Source organism: Mirounga angustirostris, unplaced genomic scaffold (assembly GCF_029215605.1).
Source record: "Mirounga angustirostris isolate CCGP_5_RB_7025 unplaced genomic scaffold, mMirAng1.0.hap1 SCAF_6, whole genome shotgun sequence".
NCBI lineage: Eukaryota > Metazoa > Chordata > Mammalia > Carnivora > Phocidae > Mirounga > Mirounga angustirostris.
In genome coordinates, this window is record NW_026991714.1 from 47521423 (window position 1) to 47543350 (window position 21928).

The 21928-nt window shown below is 36.7% G+C and overlaps 1 protein-coding gene across 1 annotated transcript in view; it reads right to left on the reverse strand.

Annotated features, from left to right (window-relative positions):
* TDRD5 (tudor domain containing 5) overlaps positions 1-21928 on the reverse strand; it is a 101304-nt gene that overhangs the window by 44155 nt on the left and 35221 nt on the right. The window contains exons 7-11 of the mRNA XM_064594247.1: positions 18769-18922; positions 8121-8329; positions 6644-6864; positions 2088-2300; positions 1498-1564 (exon numbers count right to left, since the gene is read on the reverse strand). Coding sequence (XP_064450317.1) covers positions 1498-1564; positions 2088-2300; positions 6644-6864; positions 8121-8329; positions 18769-18922 — 864 coding nt within the window. The remainder of the gene's footprint in view (positions 1-1497; positions 1565-2087; positions 2301-6643; positions 6865-8120; positions 8330-18768; positions 18923-21928) is intronic.

Here is a 21928-nt window from a genome sequence, read left to right on the forward strand (position 1 = left end):
ATGATCCCAGGGTCCTGGGATTGAGTCCCACATCAGGCTCCCTGCTCAGCAGGGAGCCTGCTTCTTCCTCTCCCTCTGCCTGCCACTCCCCCTGTGCATGCTCTCTCTCTCTCTCAAATAAATCTTAAAAAAAGAGTTCTGAGGGAAAAACACAAAGTTAGGTGCATGATATTCATAACTACATAAACAAATGTATCTAAATGGATGGAAATGCCTCCTGCATGCAAGCTGGTGCAGCCACTCTGGAAAACCATATGGAGGATCCTCAAAAAGTTGAAAATAGAGCTACCCTATGACCCAGCAATTGCATTACTGGGTATTTACCCCAAAGATACAAATGTAGTGATCCGAAGGGGCACCTGCACCCCAATGTTTATAGCAGCAATGTCTACAATAGCCAAACTACGGAAAGAGCCTAGATGTCCATCAACAGTGAATGGATAACAAAGAAGTGGTATACACACACACACACACACAGGAATATTATGCAGCCATCAAAAAATGAAATCTTGCCATTTGCAACGACGTGGATCGAACTAGAGGGTATTATACTAAGCGAAATAAGTCAATCAGAGAAAAACAAGTATCATATGATCTCACTGATATGAGGAATTGAGAAACAAGACAGAGGATCATAGGGGAAAGGAGGGAAAAATGAAACAAGACGAAACCAGAGAGGAAGACAAACCATAAGAGACTCTTAATCTCAGGAAACAAACTGAGGGTTGCTGGAGTGAGGGGGTGGGAGGGATGGGGTGACTGGGTGATAGACACTGGGGAGGGTATGTGCTATGGTGAGCGCTGTGAATTGTGTAAGACTGCTGAATCACAGACCTGTACCTCTGAAACAAATAACACAATATATGTTAATTTAAAAAAATGCCTCTTGCTTCATCCCACTCCAGTCATCTCACACAACTGTTACTAGAGAATTCTTTAAAAACATATAACTGAGTATGGTGGTCCCCTAGGTATGTCCTTTAGTTGCTCCCCAGCATCTAAAGGACAAGGTCCAGACTCCTGAACACGGATACGGATCCCCATTCAGGGTCCTGTCTGTTTCTCTCACATCACTTCCATCCACCAACTCCAGCTCATCTGCTGCCATGTAAGCAAACTGAGCCACTTATCATTTCTCAAATTTTAGATGTTTTATGTTACCCTCCCTTTGGCTGGAACAGCTTTCTTTTTTTTGTCTAGTTACAGTCCTAATCTTCCTTCGAAGTTCCACTCCAATGCCACCTCGACCACAGGGACATCCCTGACTACCCTCAACAGAGAAGTGCACTCCTCCTTCTGCACCTCTAGCATACCCCATAAATAGCTCTACAGCAAATACAACACAGCACACTGACTTCTGTCTCCACGTCTATCTTCCAGACTATCTACAGTGATTTCTCATCGTAGGGCTCATTCCATGTTTTATTTTTGTATCCTGAGATCCTAGAACTGTTCTAAGTATCAAACATTTGCTGATTAAATGGGGAACAAACATACCTCTACTGGTCTCACCCAAGCTAAAGAACAAGGGATAGCCTGAGCTGGAAGCTTTGTGTAGCAGCACCTGCAAGAGATGATCAAATACACAAATATGTAATCATATTTTTAAGTGCATTTTATGGAATCTCTAATCCGTTCTTGATTTGAGCTATTCACACCACTTGAGAGTATTTTATTCATGGATTTTTAAGTTAATGTCTTACACTTTGAAGCAATCTAAGAAGTAAAATCTTTAGACATAATTATCTTTGAAAACCATGCAATTAAAATAGAGGTAGGAACAAACCAACCCTCATGCTATATAAATGCAACTCTTAGCATGACCCAAAAAATCATTTTCTTAATTAAGAGACTGGAATTTAGTCTCATGGTCCATTCAGATTCATAATCATGTGAAAGACGACATAGGAGACTATAATCTCCCTGTGAAACTAAGGAACCGTATGCCAAGTCCATTTGCACTAAGAACAAAGAGGGAAGGATGGAGTGAGGAAGGCAAGAGAAAAGGAAGAGTGATCCTAACTCCATGTGGCTTCAACGCAAGGACTCAAAACTTAAGAATAATTTAGTAAGATTTGTTAACTCACTTGAGGAACCTCAGGGAGGACTTCTGAACAGTTCCAATATTTCCAAAGTCTGGGTAGAATACTTCAACTTCCTGCTTCCCAAGGACTCGATGGATAATGACCCGATACCACCACTTATCCTCAGAAATCCTTACACAACAGAGATGTCCTGGTTGGATGAAATACTCTGGCATGGAGTACCGATCAGAAACCAGCAGATTGGAATAGCAGCGCCTACAGAATTCCGTAATAGAGGGAATCACATAGGGGAAGAAAATACCGACATCATTTTTACTGATGTATCAAGAGCAAGAAAGTCTTGGCAAAAAGGAAAAGAATCCCCACTTTTTCTGATTTGTAAATGCTTATTACTATTATTTTCCTCTTTCTTACCCAAATCCCTTCTCTTCATCAACAAACTTCTTCAAATAGAAAGTCACACATTCATTTAAGCTCATACTCTCTAAACAAAATGTAATCCAACTTTATTCCTCAGCATTTCCTAAAATGGGCATTTTTAAGACATCAGTGGCCTGTTAATTCTCTGCAGCATGACCCTGACCCCGTCCTCTTTCAATCTCTATCCTAGTTTCCAAGACACTATTTTCTCCTAATTCTTCCCTGTCAATAATTGTTCCTATACTGGCTCTGTAATTGCCTTAAACGTCTGGGTTCTCTGGGCTCCTCTTTTTAGGAAGTATACAATAATAAAAGCTCAGGCTTTGGAGCCAATGACATGGGCTCAAATCCTGACTCCATCATTTACTAGCCATGTATCTTTGTCTTTCTGTGCTTCAGTTTACTTGTTGCGCATGGAGAGGATAATAAAACCTTAGTTCAAATATGTGAATGTTTGGCACAGAGTCCAAATACAGTAGGCACTCCTCAACTATTAATATTCTTGCTGTACACAGTACCATCTCCCCCATTTTCATGTCTTATACCACTATGGATAAACTGGTGATTCTCCACCTGGATCTTTAGACGCTGAATCGCTTCTGAACTTTGAAAATTTATTTCCAGCTATACGGAAAAGATGCTAGTTGTCCCCCAATTCTCATTCTCCTCTCTTCTTCCCCTAGTAAGAGAATCCCAAATTTTGCCTGAGTATATAGCCATTCAGATTTCCCAGGCTCCCTTACATCTGGATGTGAATACTAAGCTCTGGGCAATGAGATGTGAGAAAAAGTAGAGTGTGCATGATTAGGATGGTAAATTTTATGTGTATTCTATCACAAAAAAAAAGTCAAGTATAGGGGGGTGGGGGGATCGGTTAGCCTGGTGATGGGTATTAAAGAGGGCACGTACAGCATGGAGCGCTGGGTTATACACAAACAATGAATCATGGAACACTACATCAAAAACTAACGATGTAATGTATGGTGATTAACATAATAAAATTTTAAAAAATGAAAAAAAAATAAGAAAATAAATAAGAGTACATTTCTCCGGGGCGGGGGGGGAAGTCAAGTACAGAAATTTCAGCTCTTGTCTTTCAAGAAAATGGCATGCCTCCAACCTCCTACCTTCTTCTCTTTCTCCTTCCCACTGGCTAGAATGAGGAGCTGCTGGGTGTGGTGGCGAGCTACCTCCTGGACCATGAAGATGGGGGCAACACACTGTCTGCGACAGCAAGACAAGAAACACTTGCATCCCCAACACCATGGAGCTACCCTATTAGTCTGTAGTGTTTATATATGGACTACTAGGGGCAGAAGAAATCAACTTTTATCTTCTTTATGCTACTATGGCTAAGTTATGTCTTTGTAACAGTGGCTAAACCTAATCCTAACTAATATTGTCCACTCAACATTGTCAATTCCCTATACCTCATCGTCACCTTAGAGGCACCACGTGCAAACTTCTAACCCCAGCTCAAACCTACCCAATCTCTAAAGTCAACACAGGTTTCCTATTCTCCCTTTCTCCCCTATCCTTCCCAAACCCATGCTTGTCACCACGACCTGACAACTGTACTTTCCCAAATTCTCTCCAATTTCTCTCTCCCTTTCCACTCTCATGCTCTTACCAAGACTAGCATAGTAATGGATGCTCTCCTGTTCACTCCACCCACCTTCTGCACTGAAACCAGAGTTATCCTGAAATACAAACCTGCTGATGCCCCTACTTTCTAAAAACCGTCAGAGGCTCCTCGTTGTCCACAGAAGAAGTCAGAATTCCTTCCCATGGTGTTCATACTCCAGCTCTTCCCTAGTATTCCAGTTTCACATTCAGTCACTGTCCACCCAAGCTCATGCAGTGGTGACCTCACTGCCCTATTTGTTGCTCCCAGAGCACAGCGCTACTCCCGTCATTAATGCTAATGCTGGCCTCAGTGCCCGTGACTGGACCTGCACATTCACACTCACACCTTGACTGGCAAATTCTTACTAGTTTTTTAAGCCGAGCTCAAGTACCCGCTTTGTGAAGCTCTCTTCCATCTTGCCCAGGCAGAATGACCACCTCATGCAATACCCCACATATCCCCTATCTTCCCAGATAATCGTGGTGTTGACAAAGGAAAGACCATGTCTGTCTTCTCCTTGTACTCCTCATGCCTCAACATCCCAAGCACGCAGCAGATATGGTATTGATAACAACAGTAGCCAACTTTTGTGCTAGCCTCCATTCTAAGTACTTTAATCGTCACAACTCTGTGAGGCAGGTACTATTAGTATCCCTACTTTGGAGATAAGGAGACTAGGCCTATAGAGTTAAAGTAAGGAAGATCACAAATCCAGTAAGTGTGCTTTAAAACATGTACTAAATCTTACAGGCATCCTGGAATGGAATATATAGGATATATATATGATATATGATAATATTTTTACTAAGTGATTATTATGTGACCTACATTATGCCAAGTGTTCTTGGGTGAGAGAGGAGTGGAGTATATAATGTGGTAAAATTAGATTAAAAAGTGGAATGCTCTTGGAGAAGTATGTAATAAATTATTCTTATATGTGACACCTATGTAAAAACCAGACACTGTTGTTCATGAATAAATCTTAAGTGACTGCAAATGTACACATTTTTCATGGTGTTTACTAAGAAAGGGCATCATTTTTCAGCAGAGAAAAGAGATTAGAGTAGTAGTAGTTGAGTGAAATAGTGATTTGCCCTTTTCACTGTGTTAACAACACTTGCAACGATGGTATAAAAGCAAGGGGCCTTAGCCAAATCAAGACAGTGGCACCAAACTTTACTAGCCATCATTTATATATCACTGTCACGCACTCACAATTAAAAGAAAAAAGAAAAAAAAGCCAATGTAACTTGATAAAGTAATAAAAATTAAGTTTATTAAATATCAACCACTGAGTGACCATCTTTTCAATATTCCGTGTGACAAAAATGGAAGTACTATACACATAAAAACACTTCTCAAGTTGTCTTAAGGAAAAGCACTTATGCACTTGAGTTGTGAATTGAACTAGCTGCTTTTTTTGTGGAACATTTTTACTTGGAAAATGAACTAGCCATTGTTCTCATGGAACACTGTTTTTGCTCGAAAGGACCGTTATCAAACTATGTTTATTCAGACTTAGGTTTCTGACACACATTTTCTCAAAAATGAGATGAGCCTGTCACTTCAAGGAAAACACTGACAGTATTTGTCATCACAGATAAAATTTAAGGCTTTCAAGTGAAAATTAGGATTTTGGAAATGTTGCATCTACCACCATGAGCTTGACAGCTCCCTAATACGTAATACTTTTCTGATGAGATCAGTGGTGATATTAATAAATGTGGAAGATCTACATAACTCAATAAACCAGTGTTTTCCAAAATACCACTGCATGATGTTTTAACATTATTAATGGGGGTAAAAGATCCTTTCAGGGCCAGTTGTATTGAGTCCACACTTAGAAGGGCCTTACGCTTGCTTTAATGTTCTGCTATTGCTGTCCTGAAATTCTTAATGATTTTTAAACTCAGCACTTTGCATTTTAATTTTGCACTGGAGCCTGCAATTGCATAACCAGTCCTGGGTTCATTCAAAGTGCAAAGGAAGACCAATGGACTTTAACACAGTAGGGTATGAAAAGTTCAAATTCCACACTGCAACTAATTTTTAAAAAATCACCACTTGCCAAGTTTGGAATGTTCAAAAATTTTCTGAAAATATCAAAGAAGATTCACAATTTTCTGAAAAGGCTATTAAAATACTCTTTTTCCCAACTATGTATCTGTGTGAGGCCAGATGTTTTCATATACTTCAACCAAAACAATATACCTCAAGAGATTAAAGACAAAAGCAGATATTAAAATCAAACTTTCTTCTATTAAGACAGATATTAAAGAGATCTGCAAAAATGTAGAACAATGCCAATATTGTAATTTCTGGAAAATAGTTATTTTTCACAGAACTATGTTATTTATATTCACACAAATGGACTTACCATTATTTTTAAACAAAAAAAAAATTTAAATGTTAGTTTTAATGTCTAAGATAAATATCAATAAGCAAAAGTTTTCCAGTCCTTAATTTTTAAAAGCCCTAAAACCAAAATGTTGAGAACTTATGATTTAGAATGAGATACATGAAAAATACACTGAAAACAATAGGCTCCTACCGCATCTCAATCATCATGTCTTCAAGTAACTCGGATGAATCCCTGCTATAGATTCGGATGTAGAATTGACTAGGAGAGATGATATACTCCACAAAGACCCCCACAAGGGTACTGGTATCTAATGGTGGCAGTCTGCATAATTTCTTGTCCCGTACAGCATCTGGTGGGATATCATGATTGGCCACTGCCAGGTTGAGCTGTGACTTGTTAACTTCTACTTGCTACAAGTTAAAAAAGAAAAGAAACCACTATAAAACTTTGAGTGGCATTTCAAACTATGACATTTCTCAAAGTATATTTCATGGGTCATCTTTATCAGAATCACCTGAGAAATTATAAAAATGAAGCTTCTTAGGCATTAGCCAGGACTTACTGATCCAGAATACCTGGAAGTGGGGCTTCCAGTTATGCACTTAAAAAATTCCCTAGGTGGGCACCTGGGTGGCTCAGTCAGTTAAGCGTCTGCCTTAGGCTCAGGTCATGATCCCAGGGTGTTGGGATCGAGTCCTGAGTCTGGCTCCCTGCTCCTCGGGGAGCCTGCTTCTCCCTCTCCCTCTGCCTGCCGCTCCCCCTGCTTGTGCTTTCTATCAAATAAATAAAATCTTTTAAAAAAATTCCCTAGGTGATCCTTACCTACATTAATATATGAAAATGACTGCCTTATGATATTAAGAGTATGTTATATAGCTACCCCATACAAAATTGCAAATATGGTACTTAAAATATTCAAGCTGAGCCAAGATAGACTGTCATCCCACCCAACTCTATCAACAAAGGTAACTTTAAAGAATGCATTAAATTTCACACTAGTCTTCCAACCAAAAATAGGGTTTCTCAAACACTCTTATTCTAAAATATCTTATTTTCCTTTAGGCCTTTCTCTTATCCTCTAGAAAATATGCAGTAGGCTTTCCAAACAAAATGTTTTCCTTCCATGAAAGAAGCCAGGTATAGATGGTAGAAGAAAAGAAGAGTAAGCAATTAATTCCTTAACAACAACAAAATAAATAACAGAAGAGGAGAGCACAAAAAAGGAGAACTGTGTGGACATATAATGAAAAAGAAAAAAGGAAAAGCACCCTATAGTTGAGGACAGGTGCAGGGCAATCTGCAGCAGTTGTTGAGACATAAAGTGAAAAAAAGCTCCTCAATTCTTCCCTCTGAAGCCCTCAAGGGTTTTCCAGCCTACATTTTAAAAAACATGGACCAAGTATTGGCTATAACCTCTTGCAAAAGCTGGCAAATCTTCAAAGCCATCTGAAAACTTTAAAATGAGATCTGAATGAAATCAGTTATACAAAAGATTGAAAACCAGAATAAATGCTGCATAAGGTGACTTCAGACCAAAGCTTTGCTCTAAGAAATCATGTATCTAGAAATAAGACTTTTCTAAAATAGAATTTTGGTTTGAAGAAATATTCATTCAGTTACTTTTCATAATGCTGAATCTCCAGCATACAAAGTCGTTAAACCTTACCAGCTGTAAAGGCTTTACCACCAGATTAGGCTTCTTGCAAATCTTCTGTTCTGGCTCCTTATGGTTTTTAGGAGGACAATCCCAGGCAGTCTCCTCGACAGCAGCAGTAGACAGTGAATTTCTAGGGGGACTGGAGACATAAGCTTTGACTTCTATTTTCTTATCCGATTGAACTAAACATGAATTTCTGACTGATGAAATATCTCCATCTGAAATGATCAATAGAGTAGCCTGTGGATAGCTATTACAATAATTTGTATAACTTATTAAGCACATTTCTATGGGCCAGGCACTGGGAAAATAATGATAAATGAGAGACATGAATCCTTTGCAGACCTTTCAGTATAGAGAGATAAAAGGAAGTTCTAGAAGGGAACAAATCTTTATTTATGTTGGCAAGGGAGAGGGTAAGTCTGGTAAGGTTTCTTGAACTTTGACTAAAGGTTTTATTTTTCAACATCCTGACTTCAATTTATTTTTTGTTCAACTTTAGCAGTGAAAGTGCACTGTTGCTTAATGTACAATGTATGTGACTACTTAATATTCCATAATACAGTGCCTTAATTTTTAGGGAATTACCAAATCAATTACATATTTTGTTCAAATTACATGTGTATGATGATTATAAGAGGTTGCCACATTAAAACAGACTCCAGATAGACCTAAAGCCATAGTGGCTCCTAAAGAAAAACTAATAAAAGTGCACAAAGATGTAGGTATCTACATCTGTATCTTTCATAATGATAAAAAATAAATACACTCTACATGTCTGTCAATAGGAGACTGATTAAATGAATGTAGTCACATAAAAGAATTATATGTAGTTAAAAAGGATGAAATAAACTTATTTATGCTGATATAGAACATCCATAATATGTGAGGTATAAAAAGCAAGAACATACACATTTTTTTTTAAGATTTTTTTTTATTTATTCATGAGAGACAGAGAGAGAGGCAGAGGCAGAGGGAGAAGCAGGATCCCCGCGGAGCAGGGAGCCCGATGCGGGACTTGATCCCAGAATCCTGGGATCATGACCTGAGCCGAAGGCAGACGCTTAACCGACTGAGCCAACCAGGCATCCCAAGAACATATACATTTATATAATACTGTTTTGTGCAAGAAAATTATACATATAATAACTATGTTATATATAAAAGGTCCAAAAAAGACCCATTAAAACAATTACTAGTTACCATTCTACATTGCTGGAATTGTTTAATAAGTAAATGTTTTATAAGTTTTTAAAAATCTAGCAATGCTTACATATATGTTGAAAAAAAATCTGGAAGACTAAAAATTCTAACAGCATTTTTGGGGGAACTAAAATGATGGTAATTGTTCACTTCCAACTTTCTACTCATCTGTGATATTTTCCAAAATGAACATGAGTTATTTTAATAATCAGAAAAATCAGCAAAGATACATTTACATTTTGGACAAAAAATTGCTATCCATCGAAACCACTTGTAAAAGCTTATAAAAATATAGGGGTGCTTGGGTGGCTCAGTCATTGGGCATCTGTCTCCAGCTCAGGTCATGATCCCAGGGTCCTGGGATCGAGCCCCGCATCAAGCTACCTGCTCTGTGGGAGGCCTGATTCTCCCTCTCCCATTCTCCCTGCTTGTGTTCCTTCTCTCGCTGTCTCTCTGTCAAATAAATAAATAAAATCTTAAAAAAAAAAAAAAGCTTATAAAAATATAAATACAGTTGACCCTTGAATAATGCAGGGGTTAGAGACATCACCTCCCCATGCCGTCAAAAATCTGCATATAACTTTTGATTCCCCAAAAACTTTACTAATAGCCTACTGCTGACCAAAAGCCTTACGGTAACATAAACAGTTGGTTAACATATATTTTGTATGTCATATATATCATATACTGTATTCTTATAATAAAGCTGAAGAAAAAATGTTAAAAAAAAATTATAAGGAAGAGAAATTACATTTACAGTACTATACTGATTTTACCAAAAATTATCCATATATAAGTGGACCTATCCAGTTCAAACCCATGTTGTTCAAGGGTCAACTGAACTATATTATACTATAATTTAGCATGACCATTGAGGGAATGGAGGAAAAAGTACATGGAATCTCTCTGCATTTGTCTGTAGTAACTGTATATAAATATATAATACCCTCAATAAAAATTTCAAAAGAAAAAAAACCTAAGTCAAAAGAAAAACACAAAAAACAAACAAAAATCAAGTGCCCTAAATGCAATGTGGTATCCTGGAGTGGATCCAGAAATAGAACAATTATGGGAAAAATGGTAAAACCAAAATAAAATCTAGAGTTTCATTAATAGTAATGTATCAGTTAATTTCTTAGTTTTGATATATGTATCATGGTAATATAAGATGTTAATATTAGGGGATATGGATGAGGGCATATGAGAATTCATTAATATCTCTGCAACTTTTCTATAAACCTAAAATTATCCCCAAATAAAAAGTTTGTTTAAAAATAAATACAAGTGCTAGGTCCCAATACACACCCATTTATTCCGAATATCCATGTATTTCTAAAAAGCTTTAATGCACAGCCAGAGTTAAAAACCACTGATCTGGTGCTTCCCCATCAGATCACTATTTTAGAAAATTTATTTCTTCAGAGTTATCCAAATATCTGGATAATGAAGAAAGTATATTTTAAAAATTCAGATGGTCTTTGGGGCGCCTGGGTGGCTCAGGTGGTTAAGCATCCGACTCTTCGTTTCTGCTCAGGTCATGATCTCAGGGTTGTAGGATCAAGCCCTAAGTCAGGCTCTGTGCTCAGCTCAGAGTCTGCCTTCTCTCCCGCCCTCCCTCTACCCCTCCCCACACTGGCACACTCTGTCTCTCCCTCTTTCTCTCTCTAAAATAAATAAATAAATCCTAAAAAATAATTTAGATGGTCTTCATTAATGATACAGGTTAGCCTTACTACAACAAATATCACCAAAAAGAATGGTCATCATATCAAAGTGTTTTCAAGGCTAATGTGTAATCTGTTTGGTTGATGTGGTTACAATAAAGAATATTATGTAAGCAATGCTTTATTTTTCCTTGTCCTTTCAGGGACAAATAATAATCAGGTTTGCATCTTCCAGAACACTCCAGACCCATCCCCACTTTAGCTATAGACAATTCACTTGGGCACCCACTATGCAGAACACTCCAAGAACCCCCAGCCCACACTCACTTCAGCTCCAGTTGTACCTCCAGGACATACTGTGCATGGAGAGCACCAGAATCCTCTACTCTGTACCCACTTCAGCTCCAGCCATCACACCAGAGTGGTCCTAAAGCAAGTGCCCTGGGACATCCAGCCTGCACCCACTAAAGCTCCAGCCAACCAACCAAAGCTGCCAGACACATACAGTCTATACAGGGGCTGTTCCTACACAAGGCAATTCCTTCAAGTCTAGAAGAAGTAGTTTTCCACCAAATTCATAGAAACAAACACAGAGAGTCAAACAAAATGAGGAGACAGAGAAATATGACCCATATGAAAGAATAAGACAAAACCTCAAAAAAGAACTAAACCAAATGGAAATAAACAACCTATCTGATAAAGAGTTCGCGATAATAATCATAAAGATGCTCACTTGACTTCCAGAGAAGAGTGCATGAACTCAGAGAAACTTCAACAAAGAGATAGATAATATTAAAAAGAACCAATCAAAGCTGAAGAATACAATAACTGAAATGCAAAATAGAGGAGAGGGAATCAACAGCAGATCAGAAGGTACAGAAGAATGAATCAGCGATCTAGAAAACAGGGTAATGGAAAGCACCCATGCTGAACAGAAAAAATATTTTTTCAGATGAGGGTAAGTTAAGGGATCTCTGAGACAATATCAGGCATTCTAACATTCACACTACAGGGGGTCCCAAAGAGAGAGAGAGAGAAGAGGGCAGAAAAATAACTTGAAAAAATAATAGCTGAAAACTTCTCTGACCTGGGTAAGAAAACAGACATCCAAGTCCAGGAATCACAAAAATCCCAAACAAGATGAATCCAAGGAGGTCCACACCAAGATACAAATTAGTTAAAATGTCAAAAATTAAAGGTAGAGAATCTAAAAATCAGCAAGAGAAAAGCAACATGTTACATACAAGGAAACCCGACAGGAGTATCAGCTGTGATGGGAATGGCATGATATATTCAGAGTGATGAAAGGAAAAAACCCTATAACCAAGAATACCCAGCAAAGTTATCATTCGGAATTTAAGAAGAAATAGTTTCCCAAGCAAACAAAAGTTAAAGGAGTTCATCACCACTATAGGAGACTTATGAGAAATGTTAAAGGGACTACTTTAAGTGGAAAAGAAGAGGCCATAATTAGAAAAAAAATTATGAAAAGAAAAAATTTCATGAGTAAAAGCAAACGTATAGTAAAGGTAGTAAATCAATCTCTTATAAAACTAATATAAAAGGTTAAAAGACAAACATAGTAAAATCAGTATCTAAAAAATTAGTTAAGGGCCAGGAAATAAAAAGATATGAAATATGACACTATACACACAAAACTTGGAAGGGGGGGGTAGTAAAAATTTTGTGTTTTTAGAATGTGTTCAAACTTCAGCAACCACAAACTTAAAATATAAAATAGACTGCTACATACATAGGATATTATATATGAACCTCATGGTAACCACAAAAACCTATAATAGATATGCAAAAAAAAGAGAACGGAATCCAGGCATAACACTAAAGAAAATATCGAATCACAAAGATAAAGCAAAAGAAGAAAGGAACAGAGAAGAACCATAAAAAGAACCAGAAAACAATTAACAAAATGGCATTAAATATATACTTATCAATAATTACTTTAAATGTAAATGCAGTAAAAGCTCCAGTCAAACGGCATAGGGTAACTGAATGGATTAAAAAAAAAAAAAAAAAACCCAAGACATCTATATGCTGCCTTACAAGAGACTCACTTCAGACCTAAAGACATATGCATACTGAAAGTAAAGGACTGGAAAAATATATACCATGCAAATGGAAGCAAAAAAAAAAAAAAAAAAAAAAAGCCAAGGTAGCAATATGACAGACAAAGTAGACTTTAAAACAAAAACTGTAACAAGAGACCAAGGCACTATATAATGATAAAGAGATCAATTCAACAAGAAAATATAACCCTTGTAAACATCTATGCACCCAACATAGGAACACCTGTATACATTAAGCAAATATTAGAAGACATAAAGGGAGAAATAGTAGGGGATTTGAACACCCACTTACATGAATGAACAGATCACTCAAACAGAAAATAAGCAATAGCTTTGAACAACACATTAGACCAGATAGACTTAACAAATATTTACATAACATTCCATCCAAAAACAGAATACATATTCTTTTCAAGTTCTTTTCATTCCCCAGTATAGATCAAGCCAAAAACAAGACTCAGTAAATTTAAGAAAACTGAAACCATATCAAGCATCTTTTCCAAACACAACAGTATGAAGCTAGAAATCAATTACAAGACAAAACTGCAAAAAACACGAACAGGTGGATGCTAAACAACATGCTATTAAACAACCAATGAATCAATGAAGAAATCAAAAAGGAAATGAAAAAATACATGGAAACAAATGAAAATGAAAACACAATGATCCAAAACCTTTGTGATGCAGCAAAAGCAGTTCTAAGAGGGAAGTTTATAAGGATACAGCCTTACCTCAAGAAAAAAGAAAAATCTCAAATAAACAATTTAAACTTACATTTAACGGAGCTAGAAAAAGAACAAATCCCAAAGTTAGGAGGAGAAAGGAAATAAAGGTGAGAATAGAAATAAATGAAATGGAGATTAAAAAGCAATAGACCTAAATGTGAGACAGGAGTCCATCAAAATCCTTGAGGAGAACACAGGCAGCAACCTCTTCGACCTCAGCTGCAGCAACTTCTTCCTAGCAACATCACCAAAGGCAAGGGAAGCAAGGGCAAAAATGAACTATTGGGACTTCATCAAGATAAAAAGGTTTTGCACAGCAAAGGAAACAGTCAACAAAACCAAAAGACAATGGACAAAATGGGAGAAGATATTTGCAAATGACATATCAAATAAAGGGCTAGTATCCAAAATCTATAAAGAACTTATTAATCTCAACACCCAAAGAACAAATAATCCACTCAAGATATGGGCAGAAGACATGAACAGACATTTTTCCAAAGAAGACATCCAAATGGCCAACAGACACATGAAAAAGTGCTCAACATCGCCGGACATCAGGGAAATCCAAATCAAAACCTCAATGAGATACCACCCCACACCAGTCAGAATGGCTAAAATTAACAAGTCAGGAAATGACAGATGTTGGTGGGGACGCTGAGAAAGGGGAACCCTCCTACACTGCTGGTGGGAATGCAAGCTGGTGCAGCCACTCTGGAAAACAGTATGGAGGCTCCTCAACAAGTTAAAAATAGAGCTACCCTATGACCTAGCAATTGCACTACTGGGTATTTACCCCAAAGATATAAATGTAGGGATCCAAAGGGGTACGTGCACCGTGATGTTTATAGCAGCAAAGTCCACAATAGCCAAACTATGGAAAGAGCCAAGATGTCCATCAACAGATGAATGGATAAAGAAAATGTGGTATATATACACAATGGAATATTATGCAGCCATCAAAAGGAATGAAATCTTGCCACTTGCAACGACGTGGATGGAACTGGAGGGTATTATGCTGAGCGAAGTAAGTCAGTCAGAGAGAGACATGTATCATATGACCTCACTGATATGAGGAATTCTTAATCTCAGGAAACAAACTGAGGGTTGCTAGAGTGGTGGGGGGTGGGAGGGATGGGGTAGCTGGGTGATAGACATTGGGGAGGGTATGTGTTATGGTGAGCACTGTGAATTGTGTAAGACTACTGGATCACAGACCTGTACCTCTGAAACAAATAATACATTATATGTTAAAAAAAAAAAAAAAGAAGAAGAAGATAGCAAGAAGGGAAAAATGAAGGGGGGGGAATCGGAGGGGGAGATGAACCATGAGAGACTATGGACTCTGAGAAACAAACAGAGTTCTAGAGGGGGGGGTCGGGGGATGGGTTAGCCTGGTGATGGGTATTAAAGAGGGCACGTACTGAATGGAGCACTGGGTGTTATATGCAAACAATGAATCATGGAACACTACATCAAAAACTAATGATGTAATGTATGGTGATTAACATAACATAGTAAAATTTTAAAAAATAAAAACTAAAAAAAACCCAAAAAAGCAATAGAGAAGATCAATGAAACCAAGAGCTGGTTCTTTGAATAGATAAACAAAACTGATACATTTTTAGCCGATTCATTAAGAAAAAAAAAAGGATTCAAACAAATAATATCAAAAATGAAACACAAAACAAACCACCACGAAAATACAAAGAACTCTAAGAGAATACTACACAAAATTATATGCCAACAAACTGGACAACCTAGAAGAAATGGGTAATTCCTGGGAACATACAATCTTCCAAAACTGAATCAGGAAGAAATAGAAAATAAACAGACCAATTACTAATAACAAAATTGAATCAGTAATCGAAAAATTCCCAAGAAATAAAAGTACAGGACCAGATGGCTTCACAGGTGAATTCTACCAAACATTTAAATAAAAAAGACTTAATCCCTACTCTTTCAAATGATTCCAAAAAATAAAAGAGGAAAGACAGCTTCCAAATTCATTCCATGAGCCAAAATTGCCCTGACACCAAAACCAAAGACCCTACCAAAAAAAGAAAACTACAGGTCAATATCCCTAATGAACATACAAGGCAAAAATCCTCAACAAAGTATTAGCAAACCAAATTCTACAATACATTAAAAGGATCATTTACCACAATCAAGTGGGATTTATTCTAGGAATGCCAGAATGGTTCAATATCCACAAATCAATCAATTATACATCACATTAACAAATGAAAGTTAAAAAACATATGGTTGGGCGCCTGGGTGGCTCAGTTGGTTAAGCGACTGCCTTCGGCTCAGGTCACGATCCTGGAGTCCCGGGATCGAGTCCCACATCGGGCTCCCTGCTCAGCAGGGGGTCTGGTTCTCCCTCTGACCCTCTTCCCTCTCGTGCTCTCTGTCTCTCATTCTCTCTCTCAAATAAATAAATAAAAATATTAAAAAAAAAAAAAACATATGGTTGCCTCAATCGATTCAGAAAAAGCTTTTGACAAAATTCGACATCTGTTCATGATAAATTCTCAACAAAGTGGATATAGAGGGAACATAATGCAACATAATAACGGCCATATATGACAAATCCACAGCTAACATCATACTCAATAGTGAAAAAGTGAAAGCTTTTCCTCTCAGGAACAAGACAAGGATGTCCACTGTTGCCATTTTTATTCAACACAGTACTGGAAGTCCTAGCTACAGCAATCAGAAAAAAAAAGGTATCCAAATTGATAAGAAATAAGACTGTCACTATTTGCAAATAACATGATACTATACACAGAACACCTTAAAAACTCCACCAAAAATCTATTAGAATGAATTCAGTAAAGTTACAGGATACAAAATTAATATACAGAAATCTGTTGCATGTACACTGATAATGAAGTAGCTGAAAGAGAAATTAAGAAAACAATCTCATTTACAATTGCACCAAAAAAAAAAAAAAACAAAACCCAAAATACTTAGGAATAAATTTAACCAAGTGAAAGACCTGTACTCTGAAAACTATAAAATACCAATGAAAGAAATTAAAGATGACACAAATGAAAAGATACACCATGTTCATGGATTAGAAGAACCAATATTGTTAAAATGTCAACACTACCCAAAGCAATCTACAGATTCAATCCAATTCTTATCAAAATAGCAACAGAATTTTTTTAAAGATTTATTTGAGAAAGAAAGAGAGGAGGGGCAGAGGGAGAGGAAGAATCCCAAGCAGACTTCCCACTGAGCAAGGAGCCTGACGCAGAGCTCAATCTCATGACCCTGAGATCATGACCTGAGCCAAAACCAACAGTCGGATGCTCAACTGACTGTGCCACCCAGTTGCTCCAATACCAACAGTATTTTTCACAGAACTAAATAAATAATCCTAAAATATATGTGGAACCACAAAAGATCCTGAATAGCCAAAGCAATCTTGAAAAAGAACAAAGTCAGAGGTATCATAATTCCAGATTTCAAGACATACTACAAAGCTGTGATAATCAAAACAGTATGGGACTGGCACAAAAATGGACACATAGATCAACTGAACAGAGAGCACAGAAATAAACCCATGCTTATATGTTCATTTAATCTATAACAAAGGAGGCAAGAATATACAGTGGGGAAAAGAAAATCTTTTCAATAAGCCGGGCAGCTACATGCAAAAGAATTAAACTGACCACTTTCTTACACCATACACAAAAACAAACTCAAAATAAAGATCCAAATGTGAGACCTCAAACCATAAAGCTCCTAAAAAAAAACATAGGCAGTAATCTCTTAGACATCAGCCTTACCAACATTTTTCTAGGTATGTCTCCTCTGGCAGGGGAAATGAAAGTACAAATAAACTATTGGACTACACCAAACTAAAGAACTTCTGCACAACAAAGGAAACCCAAATGAAAAGACAACTTACTGAATGGGGGAATATATTTGCAAATGATATATCCAATAAGGGGTTCATATCCAAAATACATAAAAAAACTTCTACAACTCAATACCAAAAAAAAAAAAAAAATCCAAATAAAAATGGGCAGAAAATCTGAATAGACATTTTTTGAAAGAAGCCATACAGATGGCCAACAGACACATAAAAGATGCTAAATATTGTTAATCATGAGGGAAATGCAGAATCAAAACCACAGTGAGAAATCACCTTATACCTATCAGAATGGCTAGTATCAAGATAAGAAATAGACAAGTGTTGGCAAGGATATGGAGAAAAGGGAACCCTGTGCACTGTTGGTGGGAATGTAAATTGGTGTAACCACTGTGGAAAACAGTGTAAAGTTTCCAAAAAAAAAAAAAATTAAAAATAAAAATAACATACAATCCAGTAAAATTCCACTACTGGGTATTTAACAAAAGAAAATGAAGACACTAATTCAAAAAGATACATGCACTCCTATATGTATTGCAGTATTATTTACAATAGCCACGTTATGGAAGCAACCTAAGTGTCTATCCACATAAAGTCCTAGTGTATATACAACGGAATATTAGCTATAAAAAGAAATGAAATCTTGTCATCTGAGACAACATGGATAAACCTAGAGGGTATTATGCTAAGTAAAATAAGTCAGGCAGAAAAAGACAAACACAATGATTTCACTCATATGTGAAATCTAAAATCAATACAAACAAAATGGAAACAATCATAAATACAGAGAACTGATAGCTGTCAGAAGGGAGGGCAGTGGTGGGGGGATAGGCAAAAAAGATGAAGAATATTAAGAGGTACAAACCTCCAGTTATAAAATAAGTCACAGGAATGAAAAATACAGCATAGGGAATACAGTCAATCATATTGTAATAACATTGTATGGTGACAAAATGCAACTACACTTATCGTGGTGAGCACAGCATAATGTATGGAATGGTCAAATCACTATGTTGTACACCTAAAAGTAATATAATTGTATGTCAACTATACTTCAATTTTCAAAAAATCAAGTCTGCATCAAATTGTGATTCAACGCACCAGGTGGTAGTGGCTTCATATCAGCATCAAACACCAGTAAGTCTTGTTCTCCTTCCCTGAACTCAACACGGAGAATGTCACTAAGAGCTCCAACAAGTTCTGTCACATTTAAGAAGCCCAATTTTTTTGGTGAAAGTTGCTCTTTAAAGATTATCTGTCAAAAAAAAAAAAACCAGAAATAACATAAAACATTAGATAAAAGGAATATAACATATACAGACGCCCTTAAACAATGTCCCTTAATTTGGACTTAGTCAATATGTGAGTTACCTTGAGACCTAGAATCCCTGCCAGGCCAGTTTCAAGTTCCTTTTAAAGCATACATAAATTGAAGTGAAAATTAGGAGGGCTTTTTACCTCTCATTTTTAACAATATTTGATTATAAAGCAAAAGTCTTAAAAAAGGGGGGGATGCACAAAATACAAAAGTCATTACTGGCTATTTATTTTCAGATAAAGAATTCACTACCACTTTCAACATGCAATAAAGTAATACTATTTTAAAATATTTCCTTAAAATTTTATGATTTCACCCTAGATGTTGAGATTAATAAGCAGGTGTCAGTGTATCTCCTACAGTATTGTTTGATTTTCTTGCCTTGCAAAAGAAGAAAAATTATACCAAATATAGAAAAAATATATATGGGATTTATATGAAATATGTTTGGTTTAAACTGCACAATGAATTGGAAGTTTGCCCTTGTTAGTGAGATCCCCCATTAAAATGTTCAAATTCTTAAACTTCTGTCTTCCTAAGCAAGGTAAAGCAGTTGAGCTAAACATAATTATTTTTCTGTTCCTCCAACTAAAATAGGAAATAAACACTTGCTCTGACTTAATCACCTTGGGGAAAACTGACAGGCACACAGAGGCAAACACTCTGAAAGAACTAACTCCTGACAGAGGACGGGACTGCTCTATACCTTCTTGTTCATGGACACTATGAGACCCAATTCAACTCTTTATGACTTCTCCCAAGACACTTGGAAAACGGGGGCCCAGCATGAGCCAAGTCATGGTTTTAAAGGGTTGTTAATATCACATCTATAGCTAGTCATGAATATCCCAAGAGAGAAAAGTTTGGAAGAAGAAAGGGGAAGGATGATGGTGAATGATACTTGTATCTCTACTTCTTTGCACATTACATATTATGGCTTCTTTTCTTTTTATGTTTGTTAGTCTCTTTAATGGTTCATCTTCTCTGTAAAGTGCCTAGTACTATGAATATGCAAGTCAGTCAAACACAAGACTAGGCTGGGAAGGATTTCATTAATTTTTTTAATACATGATATTTAGGAGTCTCAAAAAAGTATACAGCAAAACTAAGTCTCTGACCCACTCCCATCCTTCAGTGGCCCAGGAGATCATGTCCCTGGAGGGAACCAATCATTCCAAGTTTCTTGCATTAACCATCATCATCAGTTGCTTGAGCAACTTTCTAGAAACTGTCAAAATCTGAACACACATCATGCTTCAGCATAATAGACTATATCTGTTGTACATTTTTCAGTTAATACAGAGATAATCCCATATCAGTACATGACACAGTTGAGTTTTGCTTTGTGATTCTGAGAATCAGTATTAAGTTGGTTTTGTCCACTGACTGATATGTCAGATATATTTCTTCCTAATTCCTTTGTTATGTCTCCAGCTTTACAGACTCCCAACCATAAGCAAAGAAGTAATTGATGTATTTCTACTCCCACTCTCCTTCATTTTTCTCTTCCACCTCCAACTCAATTTTAACTTAGAATTTAAATTTATGCCCTCTAATATATGAATATATCCTATTACATGATTTCATTTCCTCACCGTGTGGATTTTGCAGACGACATACTCTAGTGCAAAAACTATTTTCTGCATTGGTAGCTGAATCAAAGGCTTGGTCAGACTCATGCTCTATGACTTTAAGTGATACTGTGTTTATAAAGAGGGCACGTAATGCCTGGTTGTCTCTTTTTTGGTGGTGTCTGGAGCCATTCCTGGTCCATACCTAGATCTACTATTAAAGGTTTTAACATAGTAAAATTCTATCAATTCTTTTTTGTTACTTAGTTGGAACATTTTATAGATATGCTCCCCTCATCTGCTACCTGGTTACCCAGTCATACCAGTTCATTTAGCAAAGCCAGGATAAGTGATTCGCTCTTTCTCTTTATCATTTTTTCAAGAAAATAAATTGGTTCTCTAACAACCTCTAAGATGACCAGTTAGTTTTTAATATCGTAAGAACTCACAGAATTAAACATATTTGATGAACTTCAAACCACTGCACGTATTATCATCACTGATACCTGAAATAACTCTTCAAGTGGATTCCTAAGCCCTTCTGATGCGAACCTAGTCTTTAATAGCCTCCTTATTAGTCTGGAATGATAAGATGTTCCAGGTTCATCATATCATTCCAAGAATGATATGATATTCCTGGAATATATTATAATATGTTTATACAATTAAAATTATCCCATAATTGCTTCCACATATGCCATAATTATTAATATGCACTATACCACATTACACAACAGTCTCAAAATTGATTAACAGTACTAACATTACCACTATCAATACAATAAAAGCAAATTTTTTTGCCTATGCTGACCCTTATCATTTTGTGGCATTGTTCTTTATCTACATTGTCAGACTATATAGCCATTACATACTATATTCTCTCCTTCTAACCCTCATTTGGTCTTAGTTTTACAAGTAGCACTCACTGTCAGTTCTTCTGTCAATATCTCTCAACAATTCTAGTTTTCTGAAGTTCATTCTCCAGTAGACTCCTTGAGATGGACTCAAGGGAACAAGAGTTCTTGAATCCTTGCATGGTGATAACAGCTTCTCTGGCGCTCTATAGCTGAAGGTTAATTTTGCTAACTATAAAATCCTTAGCCTACATTTTTTCCCTTGAGTATATGAAATAGGTTACTCCCTTTTCTTCTAGCATAAAATACTGCTGTGAAAATATCCATAACCTAATTCTGTCTCCCTTATAAGCCACTTACTCTTTTTGTTTAGGTGCCCAAAGGATTTTTTTTTTTTAAGTCCAATAATTTGATGTGGGTCTTTCTGGTGAACATTCTCAGATATGTCATGTGTTCTTTCAATACACAGTTTCAAATTTTCCATTTCAGTAAAGTTCACTCAAACTATAGTTTTTAGT